The sequence below is a fragment of the Thunnus albacares genome, chromosome 4 (genome assembly GCF_914725855.1).
Source record: "Thunnus albacares chromosome 4, fThuAlb1.1, whole genome shotgun sequence".
In the NCBI taxonomy this organism is placed as follows: domain Eukaryota; kingdom Metazoa; phylum Chordata; class Actinopteri; order Scombriformes; family Scombridae; genus Thunnus; species Thunnus albacares.
This window is the reverse complement of record NC_058109.1, coordinates 29246932-29268571: the sequence shown is the minus strand read 5'-3', so window position 1 is coordinate 29268571 and position 21640 is coordinate 29246932. Positions and strand designations below refer to the sequence as shown.

Sequence of the window (21640 nt, the reverse complement as noted above, 5' to 3'; positions counted from 1 at the left end):
GAGGTGTTCATGGACCATGTTCCATTGACATCCTGTTGGTTTATGACAGCTAGCTGTTGTTCCTTCGGAGGTTAAGTTGACTCATTTTGGGTTTAGACTTTGTCAAATTAATGTAATTTTTTCAAGTACCCATTAGGTTGAAATAACGTGCACTTTACCAATTTTTATTAGTACAAAGACTCTGGTGACCTCGGGTAATTCCCAGCATAGGTTCAACCCACTTGAGCAGAGGCCTGATTAGCCAAAGTGAAAACACCTGCGTAGGTGTGCATCAGTAATTAATCAGGGCAAAGATATCAGAGGTGAGCTAATACAAGACATGAAATATCACGCACTGATGTATTTTAACAGTTGTTGTCGCTTATCACTTTTAAATGTAACAATTTATCACAACACAGGTTTCTGGCCACATCATCCAGCCCTACCTGGCAACTGGCTCTACAATACAGGTTGTGAACAATGGAAATATACAGTATACTATTCATACTGTGCTATTTACACACACACACACACACACACACACACACACACACACACACACACACACTCTCATGAATGATGTTTCTCATCTCTCCTTAGACTCCAAATAATACCCTGCAAGGCACTGCCACGGTTGATCCTTTCAAACGATGATAAATAGACTAATAAGAGAATGGCAATACACTACAGACAGCAATTTAGATAGCTGTAGCTACATGACACACGCCAAGAGACAGATGAGTCTCGATAAATCTACTGTGATAGGTCAGAGAGAGGTGTGAGCCCGGCTGAATGAGTCTCTCCTGGCTGGGCTGGTATCTGGCTATAAATAAGACTGAATGGCCAGCCCTGTCGCCCTGCACTCAGTGTTGCTAATAGAGTACCTGCCCCTACTCCGCTACGCTAGGCTAGCTGCCGCTTAGTCTGTGGGGATTTCCTCTGCCATGCTCACTTGTGCAGACAGCATAGAGAAAGACCAAGTGGGAGAGGGATGCTGCGCGCGTGTGTGTGTGTGTGTGTGTGTGTGTGTGTGTGTGTGTGTGTGTCCTGGGTCCCAGCTGGCTGACGTGAGCAGACCGAGCTTTCAGAAGGGCGGTGGCCTGCTGGAGGCTCACAAAAATCTGTACACCGTGGTCAGACTGGACGAAGGGCAGCTGTGGAAGCGACAGAGGGGACATCTGCGCAGCCCACCCGCTAGCTCACTCACACACTCACACACTCACACGCACGTTGTCCTAGGTCACTTCTGGGGACATTACATAGACTTACATTTATTTCCTGGAGACTTACCCTAACCCTAACCACTGCCCCAAAAATCTTTTGTCCCCAGTTGGACTAGCCGTCCCCAATTAACTGGTCTTAAATCTGAAATTTGCCCCTGAAAGTAGCCTATGGCAGACACACACACACACACACACACACACACACACACACACACACACACACACACACACACACACACACAGGGCTTTGATTCAACAAGCTGAGTGGAAACATTAGAACCCGCCTCCATAAAACATTAACACAGCACAGAGACATGAGAGCCCTTGTGCCCAGAGATAGTAAAGACCTCTGCCTGTGAATACACTAAGGCCTTTGATTCACACCATGTCTCAGCATGTTTCAGTGTATGAATCAGTGCTAAGAGGCCTGTTGCCTCACAGGAACACAGCCTCTGCTAATAGAGTTATCCATGTGGTCAGCTTGGCTGTCACAGTGACTGATTACTGACAACTCAATCTCCCAGAGAAACACAGAGGTGGCTCCTCTGCCGCCTTCCCTCGCAAATGCTCGCTGTGGAGGTCGGCGGTGTCCTTGGCAACCACGGGGGGTGCCCCCCTCGAGCTTTCCTCGGCTCAGCTGGTGGCGCCGCTGAAATCGAATGACCTTTTTCATCGTCATTTACATAAAGTCATTCTCTTCTCATCATGACGACCGACGCAACATGGAATGCTTTACCAGTCAGCGCGCTCACTTTGCTTCCAGGATGCAAAGCAGCAATAAGACACCAAATGAGTCATAAAATGGCACAGACACTATTTCTCTTCCTCATATGTATCAATTGTATACATTTCAATGTGTGTAACATGTCACAACTCACACTGAGCTACACGCACAGTCACCAGGGACCAATCTCTCTATGTGCAATTCCAGCATTTGATGATCAGGTCCTTGTGTACTATAACTGCTTATAGCAGGACCACAGCCTGAGGGGAGGATCCTCAAGTCAACACGGCATTTTATCTGCTATTTGCTCCATCATAATAACAACCACTAAAGCATTTAACTTTCCTGGGTGTTCCCTAGACCGTTAAAGTAAGCCGAGGATGAAATCGTTCATGCTGCACAGCCTCTCATGAGACTCTAAAAGAGGGCTGCATGCTGCTTACATGTTTAAGTTGAGAGGGTCTCGTTTGCAGCATGTGTGCCAGCTTATGTGTATCTATGACAAACGGGTTTGTCTCAGTGGAGAGCTAGACCATCCTTTTTCTTCACACACAAATTCATGATGAGCACAATGAGACCTGTCAGAGTGGAAATACTTCCCTCTACTATTTGAGCAGGTGTGTGAGGGCCGGTTCTCAAAATATATGATCCTAAGTGAAAAGCGGCACTGAAGGACAGTCCGGAGCATCCGGAGGTCCAGTTTGGCTAATATCCAACACTTTGGATCAACAAGCTTAACACCTGTGCTCTCTCTCTCTCTCCTCATCACCACCTGCTGATATTATTGCTGACGCTGATAAAGAAAATGGAGACAGACAGAGCCCTCCCTCCTGCAGGGGTGCGATCCGGCGGATAAGAGTGTCTGAGAAAGGTGTGGAAACTGCCATTCATACAAACCTGCAAGCGACTGTCTCTGGTGTTTTAGTCATTCATTTGTTTGTTTTATAATTTAGTAGTTTTAGTCATTCATTCGTTTTTTTACGTGTGTTCTCTATCCATCCCTGATGAAAATGGGATAGCTGTCCACATACACTGTAAAGCAGTTGGGTCAACGGAAATGTAAGAAGTTAACCTAGAACAGAGGTGTGTATGCATCAGCTGTTTTTTTTGCACTGAATGCTTGAAGCTGCTGTGCAAAGCTTGTGCTGTAACTCTAGGCCCTAAGGTACGGCTTAAATTACAGATTCAGTTACAAAAACACAGCAGCAGCAGCAGCACAGCTCCAGGAGACAGGGTCAGACTGAGAAACTGTTCTGCTTTTCAACAACACGCAAAACCTGTTTGCTGGAGCTGTTAGCTGGGTTACCAGATACATGAAAAGCAAAAAGGGAAATCAAGACGAGGATGTGCTGTTGACAACTGAGGTATTTCTAATTATGAGAACAAGTCAGTAAACGTCCACGTCTGGCGCAGGTTGCTTTGCCCCGCAGGGCTGGCAAACCCACAGAGACAGTAATGTGGAGGTGTGAGTGAACACAAGGAGGAGGAGGACTGACTGTCAGCACATTGGCTTAATTACTGTCTCCATCTCTCCAGTGAGTGTTATTCCCTGACATTCATCCCTGCCATTCCTGCAAGAAATCCTCTTCTCCACAAGAGTGTTTCTCACTTATTCTGTAATCCCTGTAATACATTATGTGTAAATTGTAATCCCTGCTGAAAGGCACCTTAATAGTGTCGTTTCTTGATGCTGAAATATATTTCTTTACATCATTCGCTTACTGTAGGAATGCAATATAATGTACGGCACGGTTACAGTTGGTGCCTTTGTTTTCACTCTGAATACTGAGGTAAGTTCATTTTTCTGAGCACTTGCGGAAGGAGGAACGCCACAACAGTTGGAAAGAAGACCAGAAAGTCTGACAGCTTTAAACAAAGTGTTGTAATAAAGCGCAGACGCCTATTTTAAGTGATGCAAAATGAGTTGTGCAGTGACATTTCAGCAGGGACTGAGGCGAGAGAGACCAAATGAATATGTTTCCAGCAAATTTCAAAAAGATCCCAAGTACAATGTACGGCTTAATAAACAACTTTTGACACTCCCATTAGTTAAGCAGTAGCTTTTCACTGTAATAATCAACCAGGGGTAAACTGCCTCCAATGATATGGCAATAAACCTCGGACTAACCACTAACTGCTCTTTCTTCTGCTTTCAAAACAAGCGATCGCTTTACAGAGCAGCTTACGGAGAGCAACTGTCTGTTAATAGTTATCTATTTGCTCTTCCAGTCTGAACAATGACCGTGTGTGGCGACAATGTTGTGAGTGACAACAAATGTCTGGTCGTTGCTTGTTGTGTAAGCTCCGTGACCACGTGATACTGTGGAGGGCATTGTGGGAGATAGAACACCTGAATTCAACACCACCACCATAAAACTATAATTAAAGACACTATACAGCACCAGAATTAAAGCTTTGAGAGCTTTAATATACAGCCAATAGTGTGTCTGCAATACTGAATATAGACTAGGGCTTGGTGATATGGACAAAATCAAATATCACAATATTTCTGACCAAATACCGCGATATCAATATTGCAACAATATTGTAGGGATGACTACTGGTTCTTTCACAAAATATTTACACAATGAGATTTTTGATAAGTAATCATCAGTAATGTGGATATAATGACTAAGTGGGTAAAGGCCGATAATAGAACAGATAGAACAGTCTTCACTTTACTGTAATGCAGCCTTTAAAACCAGGTCAAGACAACACGCCATATCACGATATTACGATATCCAAAATCTAAGATGATATCTAGTCTCATATGACCATAACGATATAAAATTGATATAATGCCCAGCAGCAACTGAATATAAAGGTTATTATAATGACCTTCTCGTACTTTATGGTATTTCTATTCTGCCATGACTGGAACTACTTTACTAATGATTTTACTATGAACTGCAGACTACAGCGTCCTTTTTAAAACATACCACAAAAGGACAATGGCAATTTGAAGTAAGGGGGAACACCTGATGCCCACCCTCTTACATTCCGCACCTGTGTGACCTTCCCATGGCCACCAGTGACATTGTCATCCATCATGTAGTGTCTGAATGGTGTGCCAGCTGCGGTTATATCATTATGATTGATCTGAGTGAAAATGATGGATCTTTGAAGTCCTGTCTCGGACACTGTTTGGGAAAATGTGCCGAATGAAAGAGTAATATCTACAGTGACACCATGAGTGACGAAGAGCCACACATCCAACACACAGACAAAATGAAATCCCAGAGGAAAATCATGTTAATATTCCAATAAAGGAAAAATAATTATAGTAATAGTAATAATAATGATAATAAAAGGTACAATGTGCGTTTTATTGGACTCAACAGTGAGTTTATAACCTAAAACTCTTGTCCTTTCTGTAATACTGTATCACTACTATAAACGGAAAGTACATTTTCCTGCAGGTATTTTTGGTGTGAATTTTGTATTTTAAGATTGTATTAAATTAATCAAGCTATAAGCTATTCGGCTAACATTTCCTTAGTTGTTTCAGCTCGATAATTCACGATGTAACGCATCGTGACAGGCCTCATTTTAATACAGATAGCAAGAACCTAAGTTATTATTTGGCAAGTACACAATATAACAGAAAACAAACTCACACTTCATACGTACTGCACTGAAAAAAGGAAGATACGGTGTGAAAACAGGCGCTGTGTCGCATCACTGTTGAAGAGCAGCGATGAACTCAATTCAACTGAGCTGCAGTTTTTCTAACTGAAGCTTCGCTCGCGGTGTCTTAACGTGTGTTTTTAATTGGTACGTTACTGACTCATTGTTGCTCCAACGGCTGCCTCCATTTCTCCGACAAACGAGTCGATATACAGACAGCAACACGAACAGGCTGAAATCCAACGAGCTGAGATAATCTCCTGTGGCATCGGGCACATCTGTAAGTGGTAAATGGGAAAATGTTACCGCGAAAACACGGATTTAACACCTACCTTGGCGATAAAATAAGTATCCACTGGGTTCCAGTCAATTCCGCTCCGGGTATATTGTTGAATATCAACGGCAATGTGAATATTTAACGCTAAATGTACAATACTGTGCTCCCGCCTGCCGCTTCCTCTGCTTCAACTAGTATTTCGATGTGACTCTGGGCGGAACTACACGCTGCGTCGCAGACACCACGGAGGAGCCAATAGGAGGAGGCGGTGCGCACCACAGACAGGAGGAGAGGACAGAGCTCTCACTCTGCTCCGAATTATGAAGACGACATTCTGCTCCCAAGGCACGGAGAGTAAAAATGCATGAAGCTTTCACCCTGACTATACAGTAGACAAGCGTGAGTAAACTACATTTACAACCACGTTTTTTTTTTTTTTTTTTTTAAAATGATGGTTACAGTTTCCAGCTTTATTTCAGCTACGTGCCAGATCTGCTCCTACCTCGAGGTAAAATAAAAGGCGGACAGCGCATGCCCCAGAGAACGCCCACCTTTGATGAGAAGGAGGTGAGATCATTGCAATTATTTATTTTTTAAATGTCGAGCGTATTTCTTTTTAAACACAGACCATCTTTGGAAGTGGTCCAGTCCAATGCCCCGAGAGAGCAGGAGATTAACACGTTGGCTTGATATTGTGTTGTAAATTTATAGTGGGCAGTATATCATTTGCCCTGCTCTGTCACCATGCCGGTTCATATTTTGGAGATTAACCGATTAGAACTCCCATCAAGTTTCTATTTTCAATCTGATGATGTAACCACACAAATCGGCTATGTAATAAAACATATTAGATCAAGTATGCACGCAAGCTTTGTTTTGACGTGTTTTTTCCCCCAGAAAAGTTCCCCTCAATCACGCAGCTCTGCACATAGCAGCTGTCCAGTGCACCCAACTGTTTTTGGGCCACTGTTGAGATGGGAGGTTGAATGCCTTGCTCAGTGGCACTTCAGCAGGAAAGCATTCAGCACTGGTTTTCTCTAGTTCTACAAACCCTCAGTCACAAGCTCACTTCTTCAATCTCTAGACCACTGCTGCCCCTTATTTCAATCCGATTGTGTAAGAGCACAAATCAGCTGCGAAGAAAACATGTTACATCAAACTGAATGATGCAACCTTTGACTTCCCTGGTAGTCTTACTGCCAGCTGGACAAACAGGATGAGAGGGGCCGCTCTTCTTCAAACACCCAGCATGTCAGTGACACAAGAAAATGGCCAAGAATGTTCTCATAGTGATTAATAACAATGATAGTTTATTTATGTACCAGCAAATCTGTTTGCATTGTTTTTGACATTTTTCCCTGCTTCTAAGCCAGACATTTACAGTACAGTAGCATACGATATCTGTATTTGGAGAATGTTTTCAATAAAGAAGAGCACATTTTTGTATGACATATTTACAAACAACCAAAATACTGCAAATAAACAGATGAAACAGAATCAAGAACATAAAAGAAATTTACAGGTCTTCTAAGTAGTATTTGTCACTGACAGAGCACAAGATGCAAGGTTAAGGAGAGACGAGTCCACATACAGTTTTCAGTGAATCATAGGTCAAGTGCTACAGCAATAACAATGCAAAGAGTAAATTGATGTAAGGGATACTGTAACTGACAAACACATAAAGATTAACCAATAAAATTGGTACACTGATGAAAAGAAACATTACAGTTTAAGACAAAACAGAAATCATGCTTGTTACAGTTTCTGAAGCTGAAAATAAAGATGCCTTTGATTCCAGACAAAAAATAACTTCACAGTGTAGTATAAAACAAACCCTGGAGTAGGTCATAAACAGAACAAATTATTTGTAGAGACTGCTTGTACAGTGCTGTCACATACTGGGTGTCTTCAAGTTATTATCTGTCCACAGCGAGAGTTGAAACGCAGTATGTACGGCACGACAGGTGAACAAAACTGAACTATATAGAACATTGTTGATGCAAAAAACAGTGACCATTTGGAAAACATGTTCAAAAACTATTGCAAAGAGGCCATGTAGATTAAGGAACTCAACTGCAATTTGAATATAAAGCTTCTGTATGTAAAGCACTGTGTACTGAGAGACAGGGCAACCTTTAGCTGTAGCGCAGACAAAAGGCATTCATAAGGTTTAGAGTTGCATGGGAACCATAAAAATGTCATCTGGTCCTAAGGATTTTCTCCTGCATTTACGAGGTTACTTTTTGTGTTTAATCCTGATTTATGATGCTGACTTTCCATACGTGTTCATATAAGTATTCATATATGACACTGACTGGCTGTAGCACCAGATTCCACCACAAAGAACCTTTTAAAAAAGGAGAAACAGCAGCAGCAGTCAGGTCAGAGAGAACGTGCTGATCAATCTGAGTCTTTCACTTGCATTAATATTGTTATCTTTGCAGCGAGCTTCCTCCGCTGCACTGTTTCTGCATGCTGTGTGCTGCTGTTCTCTGGCGCCCTCATGAGGAGCTATACAGGGCGATCTGCTGCACCTTGCCCAGCTGTGTCAGCAGCCGCTTCATGCGGTGTTTGAGCTGAGGCAGACGGGCCAGAGGTTCAGGAGGCTCCAGTTCCCCGGTGTAGTCTAGCCAGCTCTCCAGCACTGAGGAGGACAAGCAGAAGAACAAGAACTAGTAGTGAGCAACAAGACTCAACCTGGATTATTTTGGTATGCTGACTAAGGCCAACCCATGTATGGTGCAATCCTAACAACCTCTTGTACATGACAGTGATTTCTGGGCTGTTACATAATTTCATGATCAGAAGCAGATGTGTTTACATTCAATGTTCAACACTGCTAACATAAGCTAAGTAAGATGTAAACATGTGTCATTGCTTAATTTCATAATATCAAACCTAATGACCATTTTGGCGAAGAGCCTTCAAAGTTTCCTAACCCGCTGAAGAGAAAGTTACAAACTAAGTTCTTACCATCCAGCTCCCTCTCAATGAAGTCCATCCTGTGCGAGACCTCGTCCTGGACAGCATCTATGTGATCCAGCAGGTTGATCTGCCATTGTTGATGCTGCCTGCTGTTATCTGCAGCCTCTCCAGGATCTCTCCCAACTTCGTCCCTCATCTCAGCCTGAGACCACGAGCCACCCATCGATGCCTAGACACATTCATGTCAAGTTATCAGACAAGATTTTCATTGTCAACAGGTTAAGACTTTTTTTGTGCAAAAGCTGCTAAAATCTAAGCACACTATTCATGCACATAAGATAGACAAAAGGGAATCACTACATGAAGACTAGTGTCAGTAACTAAGACAATGTCACCATGACAACTTTCCTGCTTTAATTTTCCTGTTTAAAATGTTATGTTGTTCTCTCTATAAACAAGACTGTGTACATAAACTTGTGGGAGAAGTCAATGATGAAAACTTTGTTGCTTCTGTCACTAACAGCTCAAGTAAATTATCTTCTACAGAAGAAACTCTGGTGACATCATGGGTGCTGCAGTATTTTAGTGCTATTCTGAAATTGACAGTTAAACTTTAGAGAAATCATATTTTCTCAATTTATAACAGTTTCAGTTAACGTTGAAATGTGATTTTACAGTAGGGAAAAATAATGACAACTTGGTCAGTAACATTAACACTGAACACCATCAGCAAGGAAGAAACCCTAACCTTGTTACTGGTGCCTGTTGATTTAGGCTTGTCCGTCTCCAGCAGGCTCCCGTAGCGCTGCTCCCGCTCCAGTAGCTCCTCAGTGCTTCTCATGCTGTCTTCCAGCTCTGAGCCCTGTCTGGTCTCCACCACCAGCCTCTGCTCCACTGCTGGGTAGTACGCCCGTGGTTTCTGGTAGCAGTGTTCACTGGTAATGTATGAGTCCTGGAAGGATGGGAAGGGGTAGGAGGAGCAGGACGAAGAGGAGGTGGCAGCTGTAGCAGCCCGGCTCAGTTTCTCCAGAGCATTAGACATTAAAATCTCGCCTCTTCTCATGTCCTCATCAGGAGTCACAGGAGATGGAGCTGCATCGCTGCCCCGACATGAGTCCGAGCTGGTCAGTGACCTCTCTACCTGCTTCCAGGGCTGGCGCCACAGCTGCAGGTCAGGGTGAGTGTTGTTCCTAAAGAGCCAAAGCAAAGATTAGTCTACTGTGTAGACGTGATATAAAATCAAAAGACAGCTGTGTTGGTTTAATTGGAAATATCCTGGGTAATAATGTCTGATCTGCATTTAATTTGACTTCAGTAGTTAACAGAGAAACAGCCTCGAGTCTCTTCTTGTATTCTACTGAACTCACTGCAAGACGCTCATCTTCAGCTGCAGTCCGTTGAGGATCTCTACAACATGGTGCACATCTCCCAGCAGCTGGTGGGTGGTGGTGATCTTCTTGGCGTTTTGGTGAGAGTAGTTTTCTTCCAGGAAGGAGAGGCCGTACATGTGGCCATTGCTCAACCATTCACGGTCATACCAGTAGCGCAGACTCTGCCTCTGACCTGGGAATAATGTGTCAATGTAAATACAGTGTGTGCTCAGAAGACACCAGTGTGAGCCAGCTTGGTTTGGTGCACAATGCTAAGTCAACACAAGATACATAGTTCTACAATGATAAGTTCCAAGTTTTACAGGCAATGTGTTTCACTAATTCTAATCACGTATATTAGTTCACTCCTCCATATTGGCAGCTACTAAGAGTCAATTTTCAAACAGCTACTGTACAATCACGCAGCTCTTTATTTATTAACACATTTACTGTGCTCATGAACACACTTGCAAGACATCTTACAGCCAGTATCAATTTAGTACTACATTCATTGATTAATCTGAAAAACAACAGCCAGTAGTGTTCGGGCCAGGGGAGAAGAACTACAGCTCATTAATTTTAGTTTCTACTGAAAAAAAAAAAAAAAAAAAAAATCAATAAGGCAATTGGCAGCAGAAACATCCCGTAGCCTCACTGTTTAGGAATCTTGTTATGATTTTGAGTGACTCTGTTTAATATAATCCTTGCTCTTTTCCTTTTGACGTTTATAACTGGATGCATATTCTAGACTGTGCTTGCATCACTGGGACCCAGTTTATTAAACACTGGTAACCAGTGTCCTCTTTTAGCAGAAAACTTGGGAACATTAATAAACAAATGCAGTGTGAAGCATCTAATTCTTAGTAAAATGTTGGTGATCTACAATAACATAAAATGAACTTTAATTACTCAGCTAGTTAACATTATAATGTAAATATATATTTGAACCATCTGATATTTTAAAAATAAAATCCTAACTGTAATTTGTCACACTGTCCACTAGAAGGCACACCATAGTTGGCTGTTTAAAACAGGAAGCATGCATACTCAACCATATCAGCTTGAGTGCTTTGATGTCAACACATCTAAATGATCACAGTGTGTAATTTATAGCAGACACCACTCGAATCAAAAGGTGTTTTTTTTTCTCACCTGGTGGGTCTCTGCAGATGTAGCAGGTGTATCTGTCTGGAACATTGTCTTCCAGCAGGCCCATACAGGTGCCATGCTGCCAGCACAAACAATCCTCACACTGAGGGAAAGACAAATAAAACAATGTTATACAATAGTGCAACCCTGAGATTTCTTAAAAAAGCTTACAATGCCTTAAAAATAGACAAAGTATAAGTTGTGACAAAAAACAACCAGCTCACCTGGATCATGAAGTCATTCTCTTCCTCCACCTCACAGATACATCGCACTATCTCTTGATCATTGGTGTCTACTGCACCAGAGTCCACACTCAGGGGCGGGGTTGTGACATCGAAATCCACCCCATAGTCATCGTCGCTCCACCCACAGCTGTCAGTGGACCAGTCACTGATGCTATCCTCATCTACAGTAACGGGAACAAACAGAGCTTTAAACAAGGATTTAACTTTTCCTCTAGATGATTCAGTTAAAAGGTTAAATTTAACTGTAGCTCAATTTATATTCTCTAACTGCACAACATGTTTTGCACTGAGTTTTAATGAATATTTGTGGATTACATGATAAAGCAAGCTGTAGCAGCAAAGAGCTCAGGATTCAATCAACCAAGTGTAAATACAAATGGCCTCATCTGTTGACAGCAGGTGGTTTTATTCTGCAGGTCATGATGTGTTTTGAGCAACAACATTTGGACACAGAGACCGGGTGTGACACAGATCAAAGTCAACAAACAACATGATGGATTGAATCCGAGGGAGAAGAATGGAGGGGAGAGGAAGCCATGTACAGTCACACACACAAACTAATACACACACACACACACACACCGTCATAGAGATACCCACCATCCACATGTATCTGCTCTGAGTAGCCGTATCCGGGCCTGCTGGGGTAAGCCTCAGGCTTGTGATTGTGTGAGGGGGGGGTTTTGAGTGGAAAATTCAATTTGGACGGAAGACCCAATACAGAGATGTCAATATTCTCCTCACTACCTGTGTAGTCTGTTAATACAGGGAAGGGGGGAAGCAGACGTAGAACAAAATGTCAACTTTGAAAATGCCAAACAAACGCCCATCAGGAGGTGACAAACTGTGGCACAACAAACATTATGGAAAAATATGATAGACAATTTTATAATAGTCATATGGCCCATGTTTCAGGACTTTTAATTGTGTGAAATCTGTGGAAGGCACTCTATACATACATCTGTGTACATGCCAAACACACTAGTGTGAATGCCAACTAGGAATAAGAGAGAACAGTGTTGGGGATTTGTGTTTGGGTTAGTCAATATCAGTGCTACAATAAAATCTGACTTTTCATCACCAGTACTGTCAGAGTTGTTATAAGAGGCTTAAACCAAGCTATAACTAATAGATGTACAAGAAACAAGTTGGAGTTATTTGATTGGCATAATGGAGTGACAGAGGCCAGTGACAGATGTAACACTTCTCCCACACACAGAGGCTCAGCCACCACACCAAGAGGAGTGAATGGAGTGCTTCATGCTTCGCAGCCTGTCCGTTTCCACAATGTCGCAGCGAGTGCACATGCAGAGAAGCAGATATGTTACGAGGCCGGATGCCAGGGAGCCCTTCTTACCAGACTTGGCCTTCTTTTTCTTCTTCCTCTTCTTTAGTTTAATGCGGAGGAAGTCCTTCTGTTTCGGTTTCTCTTTCAGTCTGTCTTTTACTGACCCTGAGGACGGGTAAGTGGCAAGAGTTAAGCTCTGTGTGAGCACAGCTTTAAGAACAGGTTACTATTCTATGAGAAAACACAATGAACTGCTATAATTATCGCAAGAAGGAAGGACATTATGTAACACATAATGAAAAACACCTCATCACTGAATCTTACTGACCAATGTCAAAGCCACTCTTGTCTGAATCCTTGTCCTGCTGCTGACATCCATTCCTGTCCAGCTGGTTCTCCTTGCTCTTCTCCCTAAGTAGCGCTCTCTGCTGATGGCCCTGAGTGTTGACTGCGGGTGGGGCTGATGTGCGTCTGCATGCGGTTTTCACCTCACCGCGGGGAGCCACACCAGCTCCAACAGAGTCTGAGAAAAATTGAAGAAAAGCGCAACAATAAGCCCAAAACTCTGATATTTCAGTAACAAAGGAAGTGCAACTGACAACACAGCCTTGTTTTCGAAGCGTGTGATTAGGGATGATTCTGCATTTCCAATTTTATTGCTGCATGACCTGACATTTGGTTTGAGCACTGTAGAAATACCAGCTGACCCAGTTTATTATTAAACTATTCCTTTGTCACTTCAATTGGGACGGAGGTGAAACTGGAGAGGAACTCACGCATCGAGGCAGAGATCGTGCGCCTTCTCTTCGGGGTGTCTAAACTGGTGGTAGTTGCCTGTTTCTCAGAGGCCCTGGTCTGCACGCTCCTGGTGGGGCTGCGCTCCCCCTCTGGAGGCTGCTCCTCGCCGTGGTAATATTTCATATGGTAGTGCAGCAGCTTGGCCTTACGGAATGACTTTGTGCAGCCAGGAGCGCTGCACTTAAACGGGTTATGGTCAAGGTTGATGGACAGGACGGGAGGAGGTTGGTTTTTGATAACTCGGTACACTGAAACAAAGAACACCACAAGTCAGGTGTATAAAGGAAGCACATCAAAAAATGAGAGATTACTGTTTTTGTATGATGATAATAATAATAATAATAATAATAATAATAATAATAATAATAATAATAATAAGTGTTGAGATATACTCACATGGTTCTCTGCTGAATCTGTTGGGGTTGTGGAAACCCTGCTTCCTTACCGCTATCAAACATAAAAGAAAGACATTCATTTATTCACCCAAGTCCTGAAAATATAACCTGATGCTATATGTTATTTACTCATTCATACTCACAATCTAGCAGATCCAATGCTGCTAGTTTACTTCATTAACACTTACGTTTCACAGGCTGAGGAGGAGGAACATCCGCTGCAGGCTGAGAGCTCTCCGATTGGATGTTTGGCTTCTGCTCCACATCTCCATTGGATTCTGTGGTTGTCATAGTGACAGACACCTGCTCCGTCTGACTGGGCATGTCTGTGTATGGCTTGGGCGACTCTGTATATGGCTTTGTTCCACTCTGTTCCGTTTCCACCTCCTCCTTTTTCACCTCTCCATTTACATGACATTTTTCCTCCTTATGCTCGTCATTGTCTTCCACCTTCACTCCATTTAGGAGTCCTGTCCCCTTGTCTGTATCCCTGGGCTTGTTCTGATCTGCTTGCTCTGAAATTTCCTCTTCCTGTTTAATGGCGGGTGCAGTCTCTGCCTCACCATTTGTTTTCTTGTTCTTCTCATTTACCATTCGCTCTTCCCGCTCCTCATCCTCACTATTGCTGTCCTCCTCCTGGTCGGAGGTGCTGCGTCTGGCCCGCTTGTTCTTGGGACCACCGTTCTCCTGAGGCCTCCTTTCTCTGCGGTTTGGGACTCTCCTAACCATGTTTCTTTCAGAAGACCGAGACTTTCCTCCACCAACACCACCTTTCTATTTGTCAGCAAGGTTAAGGAAACAATGGTAGAAAAAGGTGCTTAAGACATGTTTGACGGAGGACGAAACATACATAGACAGCGAGATTTATTATGCATAGTTATGAGCACTAATTACATGTACCTCTTTAATAAACGGCTTCACGTGTATCTCCTTCACTGTCTGGATAACGCCATCATAGAATTTCACAGTGTAGGAAGCTGAGGGCAAAAAAGGAGAACAAATTGATGGAAACAATGTTTAACATAAGCACAAGCTGCTGGCTATGCAGATTAGTTTTTAAGTAGCTGCTCTTAAATTGTTCTTCTTGTTGTTAGTAGGAAATATTCCCCTATTTAGAGTTTTGTAGTTGTGCATCAGCTAGATTTATCGTCATAGTTTCACTTTGATGTGCCAGTGCAAGAGAAATTGCTATCAGTTGCTATTATTGAGTGCCGTCCAAAACCACACTTTTCCTTTTGAGAGCAAAGGTGACAGTTTAATTTATTATTAACTTTATTTGAGACCATCCTCCATATTGTTTTCACTTTTGCAATCTTACACTGAAACTACCCAACTTCAATGATCCAAAGAAAATAACGACATGAAATGCTGCGATTCAGTTACACTTTTAATAATCAATAACTCAAAATAGTATTAAAACATAGTCATTTAAATGTTTTATGGCTGCTCTATTCAAACTTCAATACAATTGTTTATTACCTGGAGTTATTGATACCTACCATCTTTATTGACTGAAATGACCTTAGCGGGGTAGAAACGGCAGTCAGACCAGCTGGCCAGGACCTTATCATTCACATGAAACCCCTGGAAGGAAGGACAGAGACATTTGACCTAGGAAAATCTCATGGAGAGTGCTCTAATTTTACTACCAAACAGCAGATACCCATTCAGCTTACGATAAGCAAATAAAACATCAGTATCATGTTTCAGCTTTCCGGAAAAACAGATATTGAAACTCTCAGTGCAAAAATACAGTGTGATCAAAGGCTAGAGAAACACACAGAATGAAAGCGAGCATGAACCACATCCTTAGCTTACAGGTGCAGAAGTGTCGTCCTGCTGCAGGCCTTGCCGCCTCAGCTGGATCCTCTCAACGGGCCTCAGGTAGGGACTTGTCCAGTCAAACCACTCGTCGTAACGGTGGCTCCACTGGCGGTAATGGATTAGTACTTTTTCATCCTCATAGTCAATCTTCTCTATGTTGGCAGCATACCTACGGCACAACAGAAATTCAAAATTGCATAATTCATGTTACAGGTTGAGTTATTTAACCTTTATCTCAAGGTATGATGAGAGTGGTAGAACACTAGAAATTAATCAAACTTATAAAAATTACAAACATGAAGAAACAACAATGAATGATGTGACATCACTAAACAGAGAGGATGGTATGCTGTGGGCAGTGTTAGTCATAAACACATTACAGTAATGTCATTTCTTTATTCACTAACAAATTAGGTAATTATTTGATAGTTACTACTTCCAGTAACACACAGTTACTAACAATTTCGGAGGTGAGCTTCTTTGCTATCTTTCCTGGAGTGGGACGAAAAGATACCCAGTTTTGTTTCTGTGCAGCCAGTGGAGGCGCTAGTGTAGGAATGTAACTTGGTGATGGAAGTGGCTTGCATCCACCAAAAGTTTAGGAATACACCCTCCAGTAGCTGGCTAGCTAGCCACTGTTAAACTGGGGAATCAACTGGGTTTTGCTCAGAGTTAAGAGGGTGTGTGATGCTGGCAGCTTCACTGTAAGGACAAGATCACTGGGGTGAGCTGTCTGTCAGTATATAGCTCCAACTTGAAAGCTAGCGGCTGTGTAAGCCGTCTTTAGTAAATAACTAACCATTAAGAGACAAGCTGTCAACACTTCCTGCACACCTTACAACACTGATTTATAATATGAAGTATCAGTCACAGATTAATTCAACTGTCCATCATTATTAATTGTGCTCTAAGGCTGCTTTGGTGAGTACACACCCATCAACAGCTGTTGTTTACTGGCAGAGGAGCACTGATACAATGAAAAGGGTGAGTGTCTTTCTTCACTCTTTTCTTAATCTTTTAATGTTTGATAGGCATACAAAATTGCAAGCACAGGCCCAGGAAGTAGACATTGTGCATTTAAGCGAGAGGGTGAAGGAAGTAAACAGTTACGGAGATGGAGAGGAATGAATGAGGCCATGACTCACCAGTTTTTGAGGCTGTCTCTGGCCTCAAGCTGAGCTCCCACCTCAAATGTTATCCCTCTTCTGTTAGGGGGTGTCTTACTCATACTGCCCACATCAAGGCTCTCTTCCTGTACACACATACAAACACACAAACATTAACCAATAAACACACCAATCAAACCTACAACAATATGACTTTGGTTACACTAGTGAGAAACACAAATTGTGTGTAGACAAGAAACACAAAATACATATGACAACTGAGGACTTCACAGACAATCTTGCTGTCAGCTCTGTCTCTCTCAGGTCATCACTAACTATTATTTTACCAAAAGACTATGGAAAATCACAGCTCTGCACCTGAGTAGCAATTTTGGCGTTAAAGACAAGTAAGCCACTCCCACTGCATGCCCGCTGAACAATAATACAGTCCAGGCTGGGAAAAAGATATTACTAGTGTCAACGTATCCAAGCTACAGATCACACATGTTGTAAAATGGTGCAACACAGTGTATAGCGAGAGAAAACTGTCATATTAAGGTGAGCCATGCCCCTCAATGGTGGTGAAATGCGTAACTAATATCAGATGTTCAGTGATCAGCAGGGGTGTCTAAAACGACTTCACACAGGTTCCTATGAGGGTCGTTATCAAAATGAGCAATATTTAATTTTAGCATTATTTCATTTCTTATGAGGAAGGCACAATGAGAGATGGTACAGAAATTACTAAAATAGCTCAAGCACCCATCAGTGCACTAGGTAGGCAATTATGCACCAATTCTATCCGTCGATTTCTGTCTAACAGCATATTCTTCTTCAACGGGGTCCCTGTCTGGTGCAGTCTCGTTAAATACAGGCCCATAGTCCACTGCTGATGTTCAGCCCCTCTGCTCTTTTCATAGAAAATAGCAATTCCCTCCCGATAACACCGCCTCTTTTGTCAAGCTTACATAATACACAGATTGAGACATCAGCCGCGCTTTTTTAAAAGCTAAAAGATTTATATTAAGTATCGCAACCTCTTACTTTTGTCCGGCGTATAGCTGACTCGGTTCACCATAGCGAAGACAGTCTGGAGTTACTGGCTTTCAGTGCAACCTACAAACCGGATATCTTCACACTACTCGGCCCACGTGTTTTCTGGTCAGCCGCTTTCACGTATAGACACAATAGGAGACAATGGGAACGACCCTTGAAATGATCCGTCTGTTGCAGCCAGACACCGAGCACGATATCAAAAGGTCGAAAATGTCCTAATAGAAAAATACAGGATTTAAAATTAAATCGGCTGTTTTTTTTAATGGCCCGCACAAGTGCACAGAGAGGCAGACAGACGACGGCAACACAGGCAGGGCGCAAACCGAGAGCTGGTGATGCTACAACTATGAGCCAGGAAACAAGATGATGAATAGCAATAAATAAAATACGCTAATAAGAGGAGATCATCACATTTCCGTGATAAATTTAAACCTGCGTTGATATATTATCGAAAGAGGCAGAGTAAAACTTGCAACGCACACCCTTGTACATTTTTCAACCACACATCTAGTGCGCTTGATTAGTCGTACTTATTTTATTGCAGACAACACTGCGTGAAAACGTTGTCTCACGACCTTCCACATTTATTATTGTTGACCACCTCGCCAACACTTTATTGTCCGGTGTTTTATAACCAGTGGGCGTAACACCCTCGCCTACGTCAGTACTTTACGCCAATATGACTGGTCGAAGGAGTCTCGTGTGGGCGGAATACGGGCATCTGATTGGCCGTACAGCTGTCACTCACAGAGCTCTTCGGGCCTCGCGCTAAGGCCTACTTCTTGATACTTTTTCTGCATTAAACTTCCCCAACTGAGAAACCCACGGAGCCGTATAAAAGCTTAACGTGGAAAAATGACACGACTACCAAGGAAACACGCCCGTAATGACACAAAAAGAACAACTTAGTGTACTAAGATAACACTGTATCACCTACTTCGTCACATATGTTTTGAACTGAAAAAGCCGACATGCGGCATCACAACCATCTACGCTGTTTGATGCATCCACAAAAACGGGCCTATTTCGCGATGCCGTGAGGAATTATAAACTCTCAAACGCGAAAGAGGATATGGTTTGAGCTGCCTACCTGTTCTCCAGTCACTGTTTGTCCAGCAGAGTGTAAAAATATGCAATATTATCCCTTCAAAGTGCAGGTACCGCTGCCTCCGCCTGTCTCCCACAGATCACGCAGTTGTATTTCTTGCCGTTGCTCATCGCCGGCGCGGGCAGAGTGGTGCTTCAATGCGCATGCGCTTACAACGGTCCCTAAGACGTTCATGTATTTCAATAATAATCTTTTAAACAAAATGCAAAGGTCAGTTGCTTGTAAATGTCAGCCTGATCAGACCTGATTTTACTTTTCGACGGAGGCTTTATAATAAAAGACTTAAATTAATCAAATGTAGGCCAACATCATAACTTGTTGCTTACATACACACATACACACACAAGTAAAAGTCCTCCATGAAAAATCCTACTTAAGTAAAAGTACATAAGTATTAGCAGCAAAATGTATTAATTTCGTCCTTCTGATATATTATCATATATAACATCATTAGATTATTAATACTGAAGCATCAGTATGTAAGCAGCATATTACAGTTGTAGCTGCTGGAGGTGGAGCAAGTTTCAACTACTTTATATACATTTAGCTAGTTTAGTCCAGTGGTTCCCAATCTAGGGGTTGGGCCCTTCCAAAGGGTCACCAGATAAATCTGAGGGGTTGTGAGATGATTAATGGGAGAGGAAAGAAGAAAAAACAAAGTTCTGATACACAAATCTGTTTTCAGTTTTTGGACTTTTTCTCTGATCTTTGATTTGTGGTGAAATATTGGATCATTTGAACATTTATTGAAATGAAACCATGTGAGAAGTTTAGAGGGAAAAATAACTATTTGGTGGAGCTGTTAACAACTCATAGACATCTGAAATGTGACCCCGACCACACACTACTTTTTGTAAGACATCAAAAGCCAAAAAGGTTGGAAACCACTGGTTTCATCTTTGGTGTGGGAACGTGTGTTGTAATGTGTTGTAATGTGTTGAAATTGTTGTAATTTAAAAGCCTGTTATATTATCCATTGTGTCAAAAGTAAAGCGATCAAATAAATGTAGTGGAGTAGAAGTATAAAGTAGTATCAAATGGAAATATTCAAGCAAAGTACAAGTACCTCAAAATTGTACTTAAATACAGTACTTGAGTAAAGTATTTAGTAAAGTAAAGTGAAAATACACAAGAAAACTGCCTCAAAGAGTATATTGAAGTACAACTTACAGATACTTCACCTCTGATTTAATTAATAGATACAGACTATAGACTGTAGATGGCTGATACAACAATCAAAATGAAAGTATAAACTCTATTATCAATCATAATAAATGTGACTGAAATGATTTAGTGAAACCATAGTAGCATAGAAACATAAATAACAAACTTACCATTACATGCAGACACACTGTAAGTCTCTATAAAGTTACAGAGGCTGTTTTTAGGAAAGACCTTTAGGTTTGAACTTGTGGTTCCTCTCTGAATAAATGGTTTTTGCAGTTAGGATGATTTGAAAATTAAAAAAACAGTTCTTTTCCTGCCTGTCACTGAGTGTACTTTTTGAAAGAGTCTGTCCTTTGGGTTTATTTCACCCTGTGTGTTTTTCTGAAACTTGTTCCAGTCCAACAGGATAAGGCCAGAGGTCATTTCACCCTGCTGTCATGGTCACAGTGCCAGCCCAGCTTCTCTCCAGTAGTGGACAGGTACACGATTGCTACAGAGTGACAGATGAAGCAGATGGCAGTTTTGTGCATTGAAGTGCATGAAAGGACACAGCTGAATATGTACAGATTGGATGAGTGAGGGTGATGCTGTGTGACAGGATGGGGAGCGGCTACTGTTTGCTGAACCTTTAACCTGTGCAGAAGCAGATACAAAAGAATAATAACTTCATAATTCTGGGCAAATAGACTATTAAAAGCCTTCTGAAAGTTATGTGTCTAAAGCTGACATGCCCTCTTTAGATGAGACAGATGGACCCTTATTTTCTTCTCCTAAAACATTTCTGTGTCTGATTGTGTAGTACAAGTGTAGCTTCCTGAACAATACTGGTAGACTGAGAAACGCAAAGGTAACTGCTTCTGCTTTCAAAGCATAATAACAGTTTTCTTTGCTGAATCAAAACTATTTAATTATAATCTGTAGATTTTCCTTATTAACTTTATAAACATTACAAACATGACATTAAAATGTCAGAAGACAGTAAAAAAATACCCATTGTACAGTTAACTTTTTGTTTGAAAAATAACTGAAATGATGAATCAGTTATAAAAATAGAGAATATCCAGTGTCCCACTGTCTGTTTTTCATAAATATTTTTACACTAACATTGTCTTATTCATGTGTGAATTTTCAAATACTGATTTTTGTTATTCCCAGAAACAAAGAAATACTTTAATACTTTCTTCACAAGACGCACATGATATATTCCAGTTACTGAGTTTAAATTGTTTGAATTAACATTTCAGCTGTTTCAATTTTTTGACTAATGCTGACATTTTTTCTTTGACCTGTCTACATGTCAGTGATTTGATACAAAGTATTGAGAAATACAAGATGTGTTCTGGTGTTTGTCGTCCCTCCTCTCCCCCTCCCCCCTCACT

At 41.8% G+C, this 21640-nt stretch overlaps 2 protein-coding genes across 8 annotated transcripts in view; both read right to left on the bottom strand.

The window, feature by feature from the left end:
- ndrg3a (ndrg family member 3a) overlaps window positions 1-6026 on the bottom strand; it is a 34742-nt gene extending 28716 nt beyond the window's left edge. The window contains exon 1 of one of the 3 annotated variants that reach the window (XM_044349261.1): window positions 5886-6026. The gene's annotated coding sequence lies outside the window, so the exon portion shown is untranslated. Of the gene's footprint in view, window positions 1-5543; window positions 5633-5885 lie in introns of those variants that run through there. The other 2 variants (XM_044349266.1, XM_044349264.1) reach the window with 2 other exon arrangements.
- A 1091-nt stretch (window positions 6027-7117) lies between these two features.
- On the bottom strand, window positions 7118-19221 carry phf20a (PHD finger protein 20, a). Of its 5 annotated transcripts, none has more exons than XM_044348980.1 (17): window positions 19077-19221; window positions 16970-17076; window positions 15819-15993; window positions 15500-15584; window positions 14901-14977; window positions 14189-14774; window positions 14002-14052; window positions 13584-13853; window positions 13136-13330; window positions 12877-12972; window positions 12120-12275; window positions 11499-11680; window positions 11278-11377; window positions 10123-10318; window positions 9504-9945; window positions 8804-8984; window positions 7118-8474 (listed from the first exon to the last, which is right to left on the bottom strand). In XM_044348980.1, the coding sequence occupies exons 2-17, from the start codon at window positions 17050-17052 to the stop codon at window positions 8332-8334; spliced, it is 3018 nt and encodes a 1005-aa protein (XP_044204915.1). In that variant the 5' UTR covers window positions 17053-17076; window positions 19077-19221; the 3' UTR covers window positions 7118-8331. The 5 variants fall into 5 exon arrangements, with proteins under 5 accessions (XP_044204915.1, XP_044204917.1, XP_044204918.1 ...); XM_044348982.1 differs by lacking the exon at window positions 19077-19221 and adding an exon at window positions 18517-18605; XM_044348983.1 differs by lacking the exon at window positions 19077-19221 and adding an exon at window positions 18436-18454.
- Window positions 19222-21640: the final 2419 nt, after the last annotated feature.

Bases quoted from the DNA above. Each gene is read 5' to 3' on its own strand.
- phf20a (XM_044348980.1), bottom strand. From the start codon at position 17,052: ATGAGTAAGACACCCCCTAACAGAAGAGGGATAACATTTGAGGTGGGA. The intron at 11,681-12,119 runs GTGGGTATCTCT...CCGTTACTGTAG, and splicing joins AGAGCAGATACATGTGGATG to ATGAGGATAGCATCAGTGAC. The intron at 11,378-11,498 runs GTGAGCTGGTTG...TCTTTCCCTCAG, and splicing joins AGAATGACTTCATGATCCAG to TGTGAGGATTGTTTGTGCTG.